This window comes from Vigna unguiculata, chromosome 7 (genome assembly GCF_004118075.2).
Source record: "Vigna unguiculata cultivar IT97K-499-35 chromosome 7, ASM411807v1, whole genome shotgun sequence".
In the NCBI taxonomy this organism is placed as follows: Eukaryota; Viridiplantae; Streptophyta; class Magnoliopsida; order Fabales; family Fabaceae; genus Vigna; species Vigna unguiculata.
The window spans coordinates 6,972,187-6,992,322 of NC_040285.1; the positions used below are offsets into that span (position 1 = coordinate 6,972,187).

Here is a 20,136-nt window from a genome sequence, read left to right on the forward strand (position 1 = left end):
TTCACACTGCAGTAGTGATTTTTAGAGGTTTTCCTCTCTTGTTCTTCTCTATTTGAAAGCTTTGTTGCTTTGTTATTTGGTTGGGTGTTGGCACTAATCTGTGTTATTGATTGAGACTCTTTTGTACTCTTGTTGATCATAGTGAAGCTATTTCTTTGGTCTGGACGACTCGTGGTTTTTACCTTTGATTTGAGGGGTTTCCATGATAAAAATTTTGGTGCCTTTATTGATGCATGTGGTGTTTCACTGGGCTCCATCAAATTTGTTTTTTGTCTAATGTTTTGCGGCGCTGGCTAACTTTTACTTGTCCCAAGGTGGGTGCTAATGTTCTAGTGAAAAGAGCAAAATCCGATCAATTATAACATACAACGAGTCAACTCCCTTCATCAATTGTCTCTTTATCCTTATTTTCCTTAACCTCTTATCTTCCCCCTCCTTTATTCCTACTCAATGTCTTCTTTAATTATGCCCTGTGCAGTTATTGTTCGACCTTTCACATATTTTGTGAAACTTCCTTCAATGCTCATCAAGTTGATCATTTATTGATCGAGGCCCCACTGATATTCAGCCTATCACCAAAGTTTCCTAAGTATTAATATTAAATATGATCAAGGAGGTCAACCTTGAACCTATCTACCGACTCAATCAACATTGGATCTATCATCACACAATTCTTCTAGTCTTAGCTTTTCAAAACTTGAGACTATCAAGATATATCAATCTTGATCGAATTGATTTTAAGTTTATTGACCCAATTGACATTAACCTAACACCACAACAACCATAATTTTTCTTCAAACAAATCAATATTTCATTAGTTTTCAAACTTAAATAATTTAAAATACCTTAGCTCAAAGTGTCTTCCTTGATTTTGGTTGCAATTCCCACTCAACAACCAAAACAGTCATACCAAATTATCACACAATGCAGCAAAAAATACACATACAAAAGTTAACTTCCCTTGCCTTAAAGTTAGCTTTGAAATCTCGATAGATTTTATGAGTCTATCTTTAACCAAAACACCTTTCAATTCTAAGCGTGGATCACAACCAACCCTTCCTTCCAAAATCTCCGTTAAGCTTGTTCTTCAAATACCAAAAGGACTAGGTATGATTATTGAGGAATTGAGAGTTCTTAGACACATCTGGATAAATACTTTCCCCAAAAACCTTAATCTAGCCGAACCCCACTTTTACAGCATGGGTGCATGCAATGCTCGTGGACACTGTTTTCCACTTTCCAATTACTTCTACTCCACCTTTTCTGAAGTTTAGTGCGTTTTAATTACTTTTGATATCAAATATATGTAAGAATTAATTCTAATAGTGACTCATTCGAAATATTATGATGGATTCAATAAAATTTAAAAGTTTATTGGTTATTATTATGGGAGGTGATAATAAAATAAAATAAAAATTAACTTGATGGACGGTGGTTTATAGAAGGAATTGAAGTTCTGTCTCTGGCCATAAGGTTATTTTCACATTAATCCATCAAGAATGTGTGAGAAGAGAAAAGAGAGGCAAAAAGATAGATTGGAAAACGGTAGTTGAAGAACACACGAAAGAATACAAATTGAAAAATGCATATTCATATGTCTCTTATAAATCAAAGTTAGTACTCTATTATATTTTATCTTGTGAGAATCCTAATTCTTAAAGATCTTAATGTTCTTACACTATACAAGTTGCCATTATCCCCCTGTGTCTACTCCATTACCTATTGAAATCTTTAGGTCTTATAACTAGTACAAAGATATTGAACCACCCACACAGGTAGCTAATTAGAACATCGAAGAACTGACTACACTACTAAAACAACCAACAAATCTCCTAAAAACATCGTGCGACATTGTTTCAAAATTTTTAATTTCTAACTAATTTTGTAATCAAATATCATCTCTATAAATTGGAATTTAAATTAACAAGTCACACATTGTTTTTGAATTTGGTAATGATCTTTCCTTCTGCTTTTAATTTTTTTTATTACGCATGATAATTTGTGCTGTAATAATTATAGCTTGTTGCACATTTAAGCATTTCTTTTTTAGTTATATTATTGGTGGATGGGATAGTATTTAAAATGGGTTGAAGAAGTCCCGTAATTTCTTTTCCATTTTTACTTTTTTTGATGACTTGGTTTTCTATAACTTATTTAAACTTGAGATATATATATCATTTTAAATTTTTAAATTTTGGCTTCATTGATACATTTTTTTTAAAACTTCACCTTTTTTGGATATTTATAAGCATTTAAATCCTTTAACAATATAAAAATAAGTAGACAAGATTAAGTGTTCATATTGCTTTGTTATTTTCATTTGGTGGGAATAATTTTAACTGTAGGGTTTTTGTGTTCTCCCTATGCTTCATAATATATTGATTTTCATCTTTTAATTTTTTTTTTAATATATTTTAAAATATCAAAATAAGTTTGTTTTGAAAAGATAGTAAAGAAACAACATAAAATATTCAATAAAAGAAATTCAAATTCATAATTTTATCCTGATTTTCTTATATAAAAGAGTACTTTCCAAAAGAAAAAAAGAAACATTCTTTCAATGATCTCTTTCTTAAATTACTTAAACTCTCATGTTTGATTTTTATTCAGTGTAAAACCTTATTAATTCAATAACAATTACGGTATGACAAATAAAATTAGAGTCGGAATACTAAAATAACCGTGACGAAATAAAAGAAAACACTCATCTTATTCTTACAAAGTATAACAATTAACTTTTATTTATTGATAAAATATTTGATAATGCAGATTAGTTTTTAACATCACATAACTAAAAGATAATAATAACCAAAAAAATAATAATTTAATGATTTTTTTTATCAACAATAAAAAATATGAATTCAAAACAGGTGATAGGGTTGTCCAACCCTTATTAAAAAAAAAGGAAAAAGAAAAAAGATACTAATAAATACAGCAGCAACAGACAGAAAAAATATAAAGGTGCACACTCAACAAAAAAAATTAACAACGGTAAACTCAACCGGAACGAATATAAAAAAGACACATCTAACTATTTTAATTTTTGATAAACTTTAGAAGCAAAACAAATGTGGTTTATTTGGTTCAATGTGCTATGAACTTTGCTTTATCCTTCAACGACTTCTTTATCTAATTAATGGAAGGAGGATGTATGATACGTACAATAGCTGCAGATAGAAACCAAACATCATAGTATTAATATATATTCCACGTATAAAAGAAAAACAAGGAATATAGAACAAACAATAAGAACATAAATATAAAATGTCCTAGCTACAAGTAATTCACGTAAACGTTGTTTAAGAATATTACCTTCCAAATCAGCATATAGTAGGATCTAATTGAAGCTCTATCATTCAGATTTACAAATTTGGCCCGGTACCAGAGAATTGAACCAAGAATTGCATTTCCAAGACCCTAAAAATTGGCACCAACAAATTTTAAACATTATTGGAAAATATAAAAATAATAAATTTATCCCTTTCGCAAAAAGATTGGGTCATTTGAAGTTCTGTTTTTACCCTTGACACTACTTTATATATATATATATATATATATATATATATATATATATATATATATATATATATATATATATATATATATATATATATATATATATATATATATATATATATATATATATAAAGATTGCATCTCTAACATGAAATTATAAATTTGTTACTAGTTTTGACGGTGATTCCAATAATACATTATAGGCCCAATAACAAAATCTAATTAAAATAAGTTCTAAATGACTATGATATTACTTAAATTTAATTTCTTCGTGCACCACTCAAACTTCTGAAATGATATTTTATTTCTTAGAAAAGTTACTTTCGGATTACATATTTTGAAAGCTTTTCGAAATAAACTTTTTGAGATTTGTAGAACAATATTTTCAGAATAGAATTTCCAGAACAAAATTTTCAGAATATGATTTTCAGAATATATATGAAATTTGTTTACGAATAAATTTTTCAGAATGGGATTTTTGAAAAAATCATTCCGAAACTCATAAAATATCTTCCAAAATGAGTTTTTCGGAATATTAGTATACTAAATGTGTCAGTGTTCTCTATTCTTCTTCTGTTATAGCAGCGATGGGGGTGACAGTTGTGGAAGCAGTGATACACTGATAGTAGTGGTGTGGTGTAGTGATGAATGAATCTTTTTTCCAGTATTATAGTGGTGTAGTTAGTAATTGTAGGGGTTCAAGAAGCAACAATCCTAATTTATTTATATATTATATAGTATAAATTAGTGTTAAAATATGATTTTTTACTGATTTTTTTATGTTATTTTTTATTGAACATTAAAAATATATTATGTTGATATTTTAAATATTTTTTTGATATATTTTAAAATGTTAAAATTAATGGTAATCAGTATATTAGTAAAAGAGAATCTAAATTTAAGAAAGATACTACACTTGGTATAATTGCAAAGTATACAATTAATAAGTATATTACCGTGAGAATTTTAACCCAAAGGAAAGGAGATGATAATCCTGCGAGAAAGGCAACTCCAAAAGCCGATTCAAAAATGGAAACACATATCCAGAATACCTGAGGAACATTTGTTAGAAACATCATAAGAGGACACAACACAACCAACTTATCTTACATGTTTTATTCAACATACCCGTTTTTGACCTAAACGTGTTGAAAAAGATTCAATGCCAAATGCTTTATCTCCTTCGATATCGGGTATATCCTGTAGATATATACCCATAAAAGATTATTGAACCAAAACTTTTTAGTGTGGTAATAAAAATGTATGATTTGAGAATGAATAAACCTTTACCTTGAACAGTGATATACCTAATGAGTATAAGCTCATGAATACAACAGAAAACATCAATGGCTTCGGAAATACACCGGCTTTCTTCAACACAAAAGTCTGGACAACAAAACCATATTTTTCCATAACTCAAATAGTTATCTTAACATGTCAACTTTTTAAGTCTAAATTTTACAAAATTAATTCTTAAGGTAAAATTTATATTCATTTATTGTTTTATTTTTAATTGACGTAAAATTTAAACATACCTTTTAAGTTTATACAGAGTGTTAGATAAGATTGAGACTAAATATTAATAGATAGTATCTTAATGACAAGTATTATGATAAACTCAACAAACAATAAATTTTACTAAGATAGACTTTAAATAGTTTTTGTATCATCTTAAGAGATGAATTTAAAGTCTAATTAATTCAATCTCATAAGCTTGTAAAATAATGTTAGCACTCACTTATATATTACATTTTTTTTTTGTCTATTGTGAATGTGAGATTTCTAACAAATTAATCATGAATCCAATGCACTTAGTCTAAACTGAGGGTCTATGAAAAGCATAATTAATTATAAGACTAACCTTCATGTGATAGAAAAATGAAAGGGGAAATATAAAAGTCATTGTAGAAAAGATGCAAATTGCCGCAAGCAATGGATTTTTCTTCCATCTCAACAGGGGACCCTGAAAATGTACAAAATGGTGTTATCAAGATAAAACAAAAAGAAAATGTTGTGGATTTATTAAAAAAATATTCATTTATCTTCGTCTAACAAATTTGAATAATGAATTTAATCGATATTAGTTAAAACATTTTGCGATGAATTAGACAATACCAGAAATGATCCTCAAAAATAATGATAATTTTTTATACAAATTTTGTAAATGAAACCTAGTGCTATAAAACTATCACTATAGTGGGTCCAAGTAAAGGTCACGCATATTCGAATAAAAAATTTAGGTTATCATCAGTGCTATAAATGAAAAAGTTCTTAAATATATAGCATCCCACAATTATTTTTTTTTCATTCAAAAAAATTATTTTTGTTTAATTTTTTTTATCTAGTCTTTATCAATTTGTATTTCCTTAAGCAAAGAGATTCATGGTTAACAACAAAATGGAGGAAAGATCGGAGAAGTAGGTTAAATCCCCAATAGAAAAATACCAAAACGAGATAACAACAATTATTTTTTTTTAAATTAAAAAAAAAAATTAAAATTTCAGGACCTAACATGTGTCTTATACGAATACAATGTTAACAATGAAGTGGAAATAGTTCAAAATTAGCATTAAGAAGAGAAATCACAAGGATTAATAACTCACCTTGATTGAATAACCACTCCATATCAAAAAGAAAAACAGAAGACCCCAAAATAATGGCCATGAACCTATCATATAACTGGTAAAGAAACCCTGTAAAAAAACACAAAACAATAATCCTCATTCTACTATCAATTATGATCATCTTCAAAAATATTATTGCAGAAAGGGATGGATATATGTGGAACCAGGATTGCAGATGATGCCGTAACAATGACCCCTGTTTTAAAGGAAAATGCCCCAGATGGCAATGGAAGAAATGGTTTGTTTATCTGAAAAAAGAAAAGAAAAGTATAAATAGATAAATAATAACCCTACCAACACATTTTGAAAGCCAAGAACAAAAAAAAAAATAGAAAAAAGACAAGATAAGTTATGAGTTCAACTCGTTATATTAATATTGAAGAGATATAAAATTAGTTTGGAAAAAAGTGAGAGAGATTTTGGATTCTAACTCTTCCACTAAAATAATATTAACAAGTAAAATTTGTCGATAATAAAAAATAACATTTACATGTTTTTAAATAAATAACTTTAGATAAACTACACAACAATTTTGTGGATAACATACTCTTCTTTTGTTTAATGGAATCATAGAAAAGCCTAAAAGACATAAAAGAATAATTTACTATGGATTCAAATTATTTAATTCCAATAGAATACTTTAGTTTCATACCTTGTCAATTTCAAGGTCATACAATTGATTCACGCCATTAACATACAGATCGATAAGCGTGAAAGGTAGGAGAATCTGAAACATTTCAAAAGTCAGAAAGTATTAACAGAGTTAAAAGATTGTTTATGATAGTATTTAATAAAAAGTTAAATATATATTTGGAGTCTCACCTGTAATATACCAATGAAAAATAAGGGAGATATATCTGATAGTCTCTCCACTGCTAGGAGAGATGCAGAAATCGTGCATAATATCTGATAAAAGAAAAAACAAAATTGAAACACTTAAAAACATTAAGGATTATCCAAAATAATGTTTCTCAAAAATATAAATTGAATTTATTAGCATATTTAAGGATTATTTGTTAGAGTAATATTGTAGAAAAAATTGAACTTACTCGACCAAACATTGTGTAGGGATAGCAAAACCAAAATAATGTAACAAAGAAATGTTTAACAGAGGCAACAACATGTTTTGGTTGATAAGGACGAGGTTCTGAGGCAAAAGACTCTTTAGGGATTGCTTTAGGAATATATTTCTTATCGTTTTCTTTATATATAAACCCTCCTTCACCACTTTTTAACTCATTGTTGATACTTGGTTGTTTGAGCCTTGAAAGGTTATATTCTATTTGAATTTTCCTTTGCTGCATTGAAGCTTTTGGTGCAACAAAACCTACAACACAAAAATGTTTGATCAAGTATCAGTTATCACCTCATTCATAAAAAAAAAATCAAAATATATTATGCAGAAATTATTTTAGAAATAAATGGAATTGTGTTTGAACAATTTATTTTTAGCATGGTGGCTCAATTATGGCTTACATGTATCCCTAAGTGACTTTATTGAAATCAACGTCATGAAGTTTTGAAAAATTATATTTTTAAAAGGTAACTTTGGATGGTTGACTTCAATTTTGAAAGGAATTTTCTTTTGAATTTGAAAGACTTGAAATTGAATGAAGATTGGTCATGACCGTTCAAAATTATTTTTTATTGATTTTCATAACGTTCATTTCGACAAATCAGTATTTAAGATTCTCTTTAAAATCTAAATAATAGTAAAAATAATTCATTGATCAAAATATTCATATTACATAAAGAAAATAAAAATGAAGCATACAAATTTCAATATATTTTTTATTTTCATACGTATAGCATTGATTAGCTTTTCAATACTTATTTTTCATACAAATTTCTATATATATTTTGTATTTTCATACAAATTTATATATATATATATATATATATATATATATATATATTATGATTCTCATTTTTCTATTTAAAAAATTTTTATTTACTCTTTAGCTTCTTTATTATTCTGTTAAATAATAAAAATAAAACAAAGCTCTTATGCTCATTTCAGTAGGTCCTCAATATTCAGTGTCCAAACTATATTTTACAGTGATAACAGTATTTAAGAAATATATATTGTTTTATCGGCAAGAACAAATATCTATATACCACATATAATATAATATATATATATATATATATATATATATATATAATATAATATATAATAATACGACATATAATACGTCTATTTTAAAAATAATAAAATATATTATATAATATAATATATATATATATATTAAGAGTTTTTTAAAATATAATAAATATATTATTTTTCGTATGTAAATTTAAATTAAAATCATATGTATTAAAAGTTATTAAAATAAAAAAATATAAATTATTGTCATCATAAAAACATTATTATTTTATAAATTACATATTTTATTAGAGTATCGAATACGATATGTGTCGAATACGAATACATAATACAAATTAAAACATCATATTATAATCTATTTCCAATTTAATCCTTTAAAAAGTAATTGTTATTTTAACTTTAAACAATTATTTTATCATTGTTATCTTTTAAATAACCGTTGCTATGTTAAATTTAATTGTTTCATTCATTTTTTTTAATTATTCATTTATAAACCAAAAAAAAATCTTTAATAAATAAATAATAAAATTTATAATAAAATTTAAAAAATTATTTATATTCATTTTTAAAATTAAAAAGAGTGAACACACGTATGCTAATGTGTTTTCACTCGCTAGTAGTAATAAGAACAACAAAATTGTTCGGACCCATATAAAAAATAAAATAAAAAAACTAATAGTTCTAAGCATTATTCGGTGTATTTGAAAGTGTTTCAACACAAAATATATATCATTATAAGATTATATTAAATATTTTAAAATAAAAATCAAATAACATAATTTTAAAAACAAAGAGGACCATAGTCTAACTTTTTCGCATTGTCATTTAATGTGAAAGTTTCAATTTGTCTAAAATTTTTTTAAATTTAATTAGTGGGATAATCTCAATTTTGTTTGGATGTGTCAGTTTGGTTCTTACTTTTAAAAAAAAAATGTCAATTGCAAATTTTTGAAAAAATGTCTCAATTAAATCCCTTTCTAAAAAAAAATTATTTTTTTGTCACGTTTCAAGTCCCTCGTGTTTTTTAATGTCATTTTTAATAAAAAAATATTTTGTACTATGTTATAACATATTACATTTTTTTAATTATTAGCCCATGTTTTGTTATTCATGATTTTTACCACTAAATTTTAATATAAATATCAGTAATTAATTTTGTAAGTCATTTTTAATAACAAATATCATTATAATATTTATATAAATAATAAATTTGGTCAAAATAATATTTTTATTTTAAAAAAATGGGACTAAATTGAAATAAATAGACATTTGTGATGACTAAATTAAAATCAAAACAATGATATTTGGTAGTGACACTGGCACGTGACAGTATCTTACCACATGACACTAACAGTGTCAGGTGTCACACCAAGGACCTAAGACATGGAAAAAAAATTCAAAAAAAAATTAAAATTAAAAACAAATTAAAATAAATTCAAAAAATTCAAAATAAAAAACAGATATTGACATGTGGCACACACATTACATAAATTTTTTACTGAAAGGAGTTAATTGAAACACTTTTTCAAAAGTTAGAAAGTAATTGACACATTTTTAAAAACAGAGACCAAAGTGACACATCCAAACAAAGTGGGTACCATCCGATTAATTAATTTTTTTAAGTATAACAAAATAAAATTGATTTTCTGATATAACTAAGTAAAGTTGATTAAAGAGAGAAAGGGGATATGTGAGACATACTTGCATAGGAAGAATTCTTAGTGGAATGTTTACTCTGCCAGAGATTTCCACCTACAGTTACCAAATTAGTAAGCAAAAATGTTTATTGAAAAATGATAAAAGAAATACCCAAAGCTTTAACCAAAAATGGTTGAAATATAATGAGAAAGAAATTGTTGACAGAAAAGCAGAGATATAAGTACCAGTTCTGAATGAAGAGACATTAGGAGAGGACATGAGAGACATTGAATCCATGGAAATTGAACCCTATCACTCCACAACTAAACACACCATATGGAAGTGAAGAACACACATTTATATACTATTTATCAATTTGAATTAATTTATAGTAATACAAAAAGCAGCAGCCTGGGATTGCACTCATAACTTCGTTAAAGTTGCCATTTCATTGTAATTGAAGGTCGTCAAAATTGACCCATGTCATACAACTTTTACTCATTTATGATAAAAGAATGACAAATATCATCTATTTTAATAAGAAAATTAAATTTTTAATTAGTATCCTTAAATTATTTTATATATATAAAAAAAAAAAAACTATAGTGAGTTTAGAAATATGTTTTGCAAATTGCATTGCATTTCACCTTCCAGAAGGAGGCTATGAGGAAACTATGTGTCTGCTGTCATAGTTTTTAGAGATTAATATATTTCAGTTGTTGCCATTTAGAATCAAGATTTTGTCTACACTTGTTAAAAAGAAACTTATATCAATCGCTCTCATTGTTTTCATTTAATATAAAATTTAGATACAGTTTCACTGCTATTGTTAGTAATGTTTTTCAATTAAAATTGGATTTCTAATTTTATTAAATTATTTAATAGTCAAACTAATTAAATTCAATTGCGTATATCTGATGGTAATTGAAGTATTGTATTTTTTCCTAATTTTGATTCCCATCTTATTGCCATTTATTTATTAGATGCAGTAGTGCTTGAGATCAGAGTCGATCCTACTCGGTCTTAACAAGATTTGAGGACTTATTTAGACAAATTCATCCTGCACTCCCATGTTTTCCACGTGCACTCCGCTTACTTTTCAAAATACCAATACTACCATTTTGAAATAAATTTAGACAATGAGTGTTTTAAATAGAGCCGATAAAATGGATAACCCGGTCCGACTCACCACGAGTTGATAACTTCGTGAGCCAATCTAACCCGGCTTATTTATTAGTGAGTCAAAAAAATTCGAATCTGGTCCGGATCACCACGGGTTGGTGGGTTAAACAGGTGGGTTCACGGGTTCTCTTAATTAAAAAAGTACTACTTTTTTTTCAGTCAAAATTAAATTATAATTATAATTAAAATCTAAATAAATTTTAATACAATCCAAATTCAAATAAAAATAAAAAAAAATACAAATTATTTATGTGTTGGCTAAAAAAAATAACTTAACATGACTCAAATGCAAAACCCAACTTAATAAAAAACAATGTGTGACCATGTATTTGACTGTTGGTGAGCCGTTGGCTCACCACAGGTTCAACCCAGGTGAGCCAGGTAAAAAATTAACCAATATTGATATTTGTAAAAAAATTTCAACCCAACTCGGTCCGAACCCGTGGTGAGCCGGATTGATTCGTTGATTCCAACCCATTTTGACAGCTCTAGTTTTGAAGTTTGTGGTGGTGGTTCCTAAATGGTAATGTATTTTTGTTGACTTCTCATTTGTGTTTTAGTGTTAAGTTGTACAATCTACTTGGTTTTCGAATTATATAATTGAGAATTTTAAATTCTTTTTCATATTTCAAAATATATACAAAATTTTACATTCTAAAATGTATATTTTTGGAATGCAAAATTTATATTTTAGAATATAAAAAAATGTATTTTGAAATAAACAATCTATAAAATACAAATTTATATTCGAATTCTACATTCCAAAATACATTTATTTACTTTTTTATCAAGGGAAAATTTGCATTTTACTACCCTTATGGAGGGGAGGTACAAAATATAAAGGTGCATGGAGAATTTTGCAGTCATTTATCTTATTTCTATTATGTTCATTGCATATAAGTTATTGTTAAATAAGGTTCATTATAATGAAAAACGTGACGAGCCCTGAGAGAGTAAATTGGTTTGTTAATAAAAACCGTTCTTCTAAAATATTTTTTCCTTTTTAATATTAAAGTTCAATTAAAATCTTTTCTTTTAATATAATAACAAATAATTAAAGAGTAGGAAAAAAACAGATTATCAAAAAGATCTTATGTCCAATTGTTAATCTCTCTAAAAATGGATTAACTTAAACACTAAAAATAAAAGTAAACTGATCATAGAAAAGAATAAAAATAATTTAGGAAAGAAAGCACATCTCTTAAGAAAGACACCTTGATGACTTAGGTCTAGTCATTGGCCCCAACAAAGGCTAATCACTATGTTTTTCTCATGGGCCTAAGAGCTTCAAGATGTATCTTATTATGCATCTCAAGCATAAGCTTATCAAAGGCATATATTGTTGTAAATGCTAACATAAACATGAACTAAATGGAGTTCTTGAGTCGTGCATATTCATTGTCCTTAAGGACTTATTCGCAACTTGTTATGCAAATCCCTCAAGATACAGTAAGAATTTCTCATATTTTCTTGGGATCTTAGAAATTAGCAAGATGAACCTTTATAAGTAATAAATACTAGGATAATAAAATAAGAAAAGGTGATAATAGAAATGCAGAGAAGATGAATGAGTATAGTTTTTCGAAAGAGCAAAAAAGGATCTATTTATAGTGAAGGGAAAGCTTGTCTCGCATGGTCACAAGCTAGAGGGTTACAACGTCCATATCAATCCACAAAGAAAGATCTGAAACAACAAATGTGTTATGAAATCAAAACTAGAACTTGTCACTAAAGCTTTTGAGGTGTGCACAATAAATCTGCACAATTTGGAGAATATACTTGTGACTAGTGGCAACTACTCAACTGCAAAGCATTACTTGGAGATCAATAGCGAGATGCAAATATCTTCACCGATAATGGAGGAACATACCACATATGCAAGGAAGAGAGTTTTGCAAGTGAGGTACTATTTTTCTCTATTGCAATGTACAAATTTGTTTTTATAACAACCCTCCACATGTTGCAAAAGAGATAGAAAAATGAAAGAAGAAAATCATGGGTCTCTTATAAGATGTAATGCATCAAAGCTTGTACAACAAATTATATAAGAAACTTAACACAATTTAGTTGGTATAACAAGCTATATAAACCAAAAAACACTTAGTGTGTGTCAACGACTTACCAATTACAATACACACCCACAACTCTTGTTGCTATCATTGTGTTGCACTTACTAGGTAATGCACGTATCAAATATTCATGAGTGCTATAGAAATCTTGCCAAGATCTCATGCAAGAGATCCCACTTTACATAGAAATTAAATGGATTTATCAAAATAAGGAAATGAATCTAAGATATTTCAATTGTTCCATCCAAATAAACTATTTAAGAAGTAAAGGGAATTCAATTGAAAGTAATTCAAATACTATGTATTTCAACTTCTTGGAATTGTTGAAATTCCTCATCCAAACACAAAGTATAGGTTTTGTCAAAGGATTCACTAGATTTTGTTCTGATTTCACATAGCCAATGAAAATTGTTCCACTCTTTAGCAACTACATCACCAAATTTTGGCTCGTTTGTATATGTGTGTTCTTTCCATTGTAGTTTTTGTTTTTAGCTATAAATATTAGTGATTAGAAAACACAATGTATTGATACATATGGGCTTGGTTTCATTCCTAGTGAAATATTGGCTAAGAATTTTTTTCAAATACTTAGCTTCACTACTAACCAATTTAAGAGCAACAACGTCTTATTCCATTATTGATCTTTGGAATAATTGTTTGTCTAGCTAGTCTCCATGTAACTAAACCACACTACAAGTGTAAATACACAACTAGTAGTCAATTTTTGTCTTATTTGAATAAGAGATTCAATTAGTATAATTGTACCCTTCTAGTACAATGGGATATCCACTTTATTCAATGGTGTAATCTATTAAACCTCTTAAAGTATCTCATAAGTTTTGCAAGTGCATCCTAATGTTCTTAGTCAAGATATTAAGTGTACCTACTGAGTCTACCTATTGCATAAGTAATGTCTGATATTGAAAAACTCATTAAATGCAACAAACTCTGGGCATACTAAGGTTTAGAAATCGATAGAAGTAGGGAGACAAAATCAAAATTCAAATCAAGGGGATGATGTAGATGACACAGTGACACTGGAGATGAAAGCACAAAGTGAATTGAAGGAGAAGATTGATAAAATAGAAAGAGAAAGAATGGTGTGAAATGAAAGAGAAAGCATGGAGAACGACAAATTTATTACTTAGGGCTTCAAACACTTTGATAAGAACAAAAAGTGATGAACAAAAAGTGATGAAGGAGAACAAAAAAAGCTTCAAACACGCAAGGAGACATGCAAAAGCTACTACTTAATACTTTCAGAAGGAGAGAGTCTGAACACCAAATTAAAAATTTAAAAATTTATGAAAAGAGAAAAAATGAAAAAAAAGGTGAAAATTCAAATTTTACTTGGATTTCTTAAAAAAGACTCTATCACTTAATAAGAATTTCTAAAACTTCTACTATATGGCTATTTCTTTTTAGAAGTTATTATAACCCTAATTAATAAACTCCTTTAGAATTTCATATTTTTGTAGTGTAAGTGTAGATAATTAGAGATATTAAACTGAGTCAATTTTATTCATAAAATATGATTCACTACACACTAATTAAGTTAAAATTTAGTCAATTTAATGGTGTTAGTATTTTGATAAGTTAAAAAATTTATAATTTAATCCAATCTACCGTAAGTTGATGAGTTAGATAAATTTATTTAAACATTTTTCCCCAAACTTATTTTATATATTAATTATAAAAAAATTAAAATATTTATCTATTTTACCAAACATTAACCACAATTCAAAAGTGATATTATACAAATAATATGTAAAAATTCAGAATATTAACCTATATAATTTAAAAAACAAATAAATCAAACTTTCAAACATTATTATACAAAATTATATTTAAAAATATCAAATTTTCAACTAAAAAAGTAATAAATAATTGGAATGAAAAGTGATAAATGAAAATTTATAAAGAGATATTATTAATAAAGCATAATGATGAATCCACTTTTAATGGGTGAGTCATATTTCTAATATATTTTTAATTAATAAAGAAACTCTATTATTTTCCACTTCAAGCACATAATAAACAAACACACACTAACCAAGTTACCACCAGATTTGGATACCCCAAACTCCACGAAATAAATTATACATTTGACTGACTTTCATAGTTGACCATTCTCGATACCCACAGTTTGCGCAGGGCAAAGCGGAAAATAGAAATTCATTTTAATCGAAATAAAAGACACACATTTTCATGTTTTTTTACAAAATATATAAATTTTCTATAATTTAAAATCAACTTAAATAAAAATAAATAAAATCATAATTTCGAAAAATTATACCAATAATCTATACGTTAATTTAATCAAAATAAAAAAGAAACATTTTCACAATTTAAAAAATAAATAAATTTACCAATTAAGTAAATTCAACATAAATTATAAAAATATATAATTTAGGAAAAAGATATGAGATACCTATACAAATTAATTTATACGTAAGTTAATTCAAATTCATATATAATTGTATTGTGAAGCTTTATTGAAAAAATTATAGCCAAGCCTTAAATAATTTAAACAGAATATATATTAAATGACTTTTAGGTTAAACTCTTTTAATACTATTAATCAATTACAAACTATTATTGGTCTGATTTTTAAGATAACTAATTCATAACTAAATAATTTTTATATTATACTTTTGAATTCACTGCAAGGTACTTTTACATTCTAAATCTCTTATGTGATTGAGTTGATATCATTTAAAAAAATATTATTTTTCTAAACTTTACTTTACTAAAACTTCACGTAAGAAACTGAATTCTTAAGATTAACAAATCCCATGGTATTTGAACTCGACATCAGCACATATGAATTATTTTTATACTAACAAATTGGGAATAAACACAAATATATATTTACACAGAATTGCGACGCAAAACGATTCCCTTCAAGTGCATTTATTAATCAAACTTTTTTAAACACAAATTGATCATATAATATATTTGTTTCTCTAATGGTGATTTTAGGGTATATTATAAACCTAGTGAAGATTAATTTTTCATCATGTTTTTAGGGTAGCAGACTTAAAGAAAGAGTATAAATTCTAATAAATCATATGTACACATTTTCATTGGTTTGTTTAAATATGTTTTTCTTTGCGCCAAGATTCATTGTACCTGCATTAGGGTCATGAAGCTTTAATATGTTCATTTACGTTTCTGGATTTCAAATTTGGTTTAGTTGTTCCTTGAGGTTTTCAGATCCATGATTCTTTTACAGGGGCTTTTTCCTCACATCTTCAGCAACCGCAATTGTTTTTTCAAAATACTCTAAATGACCGTTGATTTTTTAACTACGGTAAAAACTATTTTTTCTCTCGTCTTATATTTGTCTACCGACAAGCACTCCCTCCCTCACATTTTAGATAGATAACGGATTTTGAAATCTAGATAAGAAAATTATCACATTTCAAAATTTTGTTAAGAAATACACAAGAGTTTGAAATTATATATATATATATATATATATATATATATATATATATATATATATATATATATATATATATATATATATATATAATTTTAACATCTAGTAACTTCTTTAACTAGATTCAAAATTCGGTAACTTTCTTAATTTGATTTTCAAATTTGGTAATTTTTTAATCGAATTTCAAAATTTGGTATTTACTAATAGTCCGAGGGGTGAGTGCTCGTGGGTGGGTAAATATAAGGGAAGAGAAATTATTTTTTACCATAATCAAAAAGTCAATGGTGATTTAGGAAATCTTGGAAAAATTGTAGGTAGTGAAGAAATGCTCGGAGAAGGTGGAGAAAGAAATCCTGTTTTTTATGGGTTTGTTGAGCTCTTTTTGTGTCATTTCTTCATGCATCCCCGTTATCAAAATCGAATATTGGTTCTCACCTTGGTTCATTTTTTATAACCAATAAAAAATTTACAATGAAATAAGTATTTCAGAACGTGTTTTAATTTTTTGTGTTATGTATTAAATGAATAATGTTTTACAAAGTTGAAGAAGTGTTAGTGATTAAAGTCAATTTAGAATAGAGGTTGGACCACTCAAGAGAAGATTGAGTTGTACATGTTGAATGTCTCCCCTCTCATTTAGTAAAGGTTATTGTGGAGATTGTATGTTATGGTAATGTTGCACTTCCTATACTAACATTAGAGGTTGGTATAGTATTACAAGTGTTGCAAACCTTTATCACCTAGCTGAAACATCTCTTGAGGATGAAACCACACATTAAATCAGTTTGTATCTCCATTAATATTGTTACATATGTAGTATATAGTATCCTAACTAATGTCATGTTTGTTTTGTGTATAGCAACATGAGTTACATTTATCAAAAAAATTAGAGGATCCATTAGCCACATGATAGAGGTTGCAACATGATAGAGGTTGCTGCAACCATAAGGGCAAAGCCAACAAAGATTCCTTGGGTAATGTTTTTGGCAAAGATAGAGAGCTTCCATTGTTCATATATAAATATGATTTGATGCAGATCTTAGCAAGCAACGAGGATTTAAACATATATGTTATGTAGTTATGAATAATGTAAGTTAACTTTTAAAATCATTTTTATTTGTTACCTTATTATATATGTATTATTAATGTATGCAATTTAGGTACTTGCATGGTTTGTGTTTAAAAGTGGGAAATGATGGCACATACGTGTTTATAGACCCTTATTTCATGACCCAATGGGTAACAGGAAACTAGAAACAAAAAAGTACATAACTAATTCCATAATGCAACTAAAGAAACAAGTTTACCTTGATCAATATATAGATAAGTTTATCTTTGTTTAATAACTTATAGTTTTAGCATTTTACATATGTATTAACTAATTTTCAATGCAGTCGTCATTAACAGCTACTAGTTTTACCAATTCCAGATTATACCGCTGTATGTTTTTTCTTCTTGCATAGACAACCTTATGTTTACTTGAAAATTATAGTAGACATAAATCTATTTTAAGTAACTACATTCACCTTGAATATACAATGTCGTGTTTTCTAACATGAAATGATTTTATTTTAGTGTTTTTAGTGGACATAATATATTGAATGGTAAATCAATTATTACAACTCAAAAGGTCACATGGATATCCTGCAAGTATTTATAGTATCATTAATTCACTTTTTCTATTATTTAATTTATCTAAATATTTTTACTGTGGGTGTAGTTTAATAAACAAGTTGGGAGCTATAAGTGTGTTTGTTACATGATAGAACGGATGACAACCATTGTGCAAGTCGATTATAAAAGTGAATGTGCTAGGTAATATGCTATTTTTTTTATATACAATAACAAATGTATTAATAGGGGCAATAGGATTACCCCAACCCAAATACAAAAAAAAAAAGTAGGAAGAAAAAAAGAAAAAAAAAAAAAGAACAAATCTAAACCTTACATCTTTCTCTCCCATAATTGTTGCCCATCAAATTACAAGAAAAAAGTATAATAAGAAAGGAGACTAGGTAATATGCTATATAAAACTCATTATTAACTTTCATATGTATTAATTCTAACTTCACCTTTATAGAATTTCAAAGACCCAAGTCCATTGGATTTAAAAACATTAGCTTATTTTCAACAAGTGTGAACAAAGTATTTTCTTCTTAGATATAAGAAAGAGTTACTTTAGAATACTTTTTCTTGTATGTCTTCCTCAACTTTGTATAAAAGATTAGTTAGTTTTTTGTAACATTTTCAAATCTTAAAATCATTTGAAGTATCTCTAGACGTGTTTTTGATTTGTTTGGATGTGGTTTGTGAAATTTTTTGACAGGTTTGATGTAAAACAAAATTACGTTTTTAGCGATGGTTCATACTATCACCGTCATTGTTTTGACATTTGTAATTGCAGTTATGATTATGGTTATTTACGGTTATGATCATGATTATCTTTGTTTCACAATTTTATTTATTTTTCTTTTTTATTTTCTTATATTGTATAATGACGATTCAATGACAAAACTGTCGTTATAAAACTGTTTCATTTTTATTTCATTTGTAACTTAATACTTATTTGTCGACAAGCTTTGTACTTGTCATGATTTTTCAAATATAATGATAGTTAAAGAAAATGTAATTGTGTGTGATAGACTTTTAACGAGAAGTCATTACAACAACGGTTCAAGATCCAAGGTAAAAGTTCTATTTTAACCATCGTGATAATCCTTTTTTACAATAATGGCCAGTTGAAAAGAAAATGGTCTAGTCTTGATAAAGGTGAAACAATAATTATTTGGTATTAAAGCACTAAAACCTATAAATAAAGCACGTTTTATAAACTTGTTTAATATTAAATACACAGAAGTCTACATTTAATATATCGTAATGCTTAGATAACATCAACAATGCAATAGATAAACAAAATTAAAATTATGTTTCCCAAGAAAAAAAACTTATTTTATCATACGTTACACACCACCGCCTCTTTTTGTTGAATTTGACTGTTTCTGAAGCCATACACACATTTATTTTAATCTTCTGATCTGTTCTTTTAAACAATTTACATAATGAGCACATTCACAATTTTGGAATCAAATTTGCATGTTAGATACAACTGGATTAAGTTGACCATCTTTAATGAATAGATCGATGCCTAAATGTTTTTTTAATGCATCACTTGATAATCTACAAGTATTTAGCTCATTAAAATAAAGTTAATTTTTGGATTTATAAAAAATATAAATATAAAAAGATAAAATAGTAAATGTAAAGTGCTTGTAAAAATTTGTTGAGGTCAAAAATAATAATATTTATATATATTGAGTTTGCACGGTGTTGAAATCATCTAATACTACTTGCTGCATGAAGTTATATAATCAAACACCATTTCTTATTTCTTAATTAGTTATCATAAAAGATAATCACTTCTTAGTGAATAAGCTTATACTACGGCGCCTGCAGCTGTTTTTTTTCTTCTTTGTTTAATAATTTGGTTGACCTTGTGTGATCAAGTGTATCCATTTGTAGATAAACCAAGATAATCGAGTGTACTATATAAACCTC

General features: G+C 27.0%; 1 protein-coding gene across 1 annotated transcript; it reads right to left on the reverse strand.

Moving 5' to 3' along the window:
- Nucleotides 1–2,817: 2,817 nt before the first annotated feature.
- Nucleotides 2,818–10,216, reverse strand: LOC114192583 (glycinol 4-dimethylallyltransferase-like). The gene is made up of 13 exons (XM_028082345.1): nt 10,131–10,216; nt 9,949–9,999; nt 7,190–7,467; nt 6,963–7,046; nt 6,793–6,867; nt 6,305–6,388; nt 6,120–6,209; nt 5,378–5,479; nt 4,807–4,902; nt 4,645–4,716; nt 4,473–4,568; nt 3,313–3,417; nt 2,818–3,167 (listed from the first exon to the last, which is right to left on the reverse strand). The coding sequence occupies exons 1-13, from the start codon at nt 10,180–10,182 to the stop codon at nt 3,126–3,128; spliced, it is 1,227 nt and encodes a 408-aa protein (XP_027938146.1). The 5' UTR covers nt 10,183–10,216; the 3' UTR covers nt 2,818–3,125.
- Nucleotides 10,217–20,136: the final 9,920 nt, after the last annotated feature.

Bases quoted from the DNA above. Each gene is read 5' to 3' on its own strand.
- LOC114192583 (XM_028082345.1), bottom strand. From the start codon at position 10,182: ATGGATTCAATGTCTCTCATGTCCTCTCCTAATGTCTCTTCATTCAGA. The intron at 7,047-7,189 runs GTAAGTTCAATT...TTCTTTTATCAG, and splicing joins CCTACACAATGTTTGGTCGA to ATATTATGCACGATTTCTGC. The intron at 4,717-4,806 runs GTAAAGGTTTAT...ATATATCTACAG, and splicing joins TAGGTATATCACTGTTCAAG to GATATACCCGATATCGAAGG.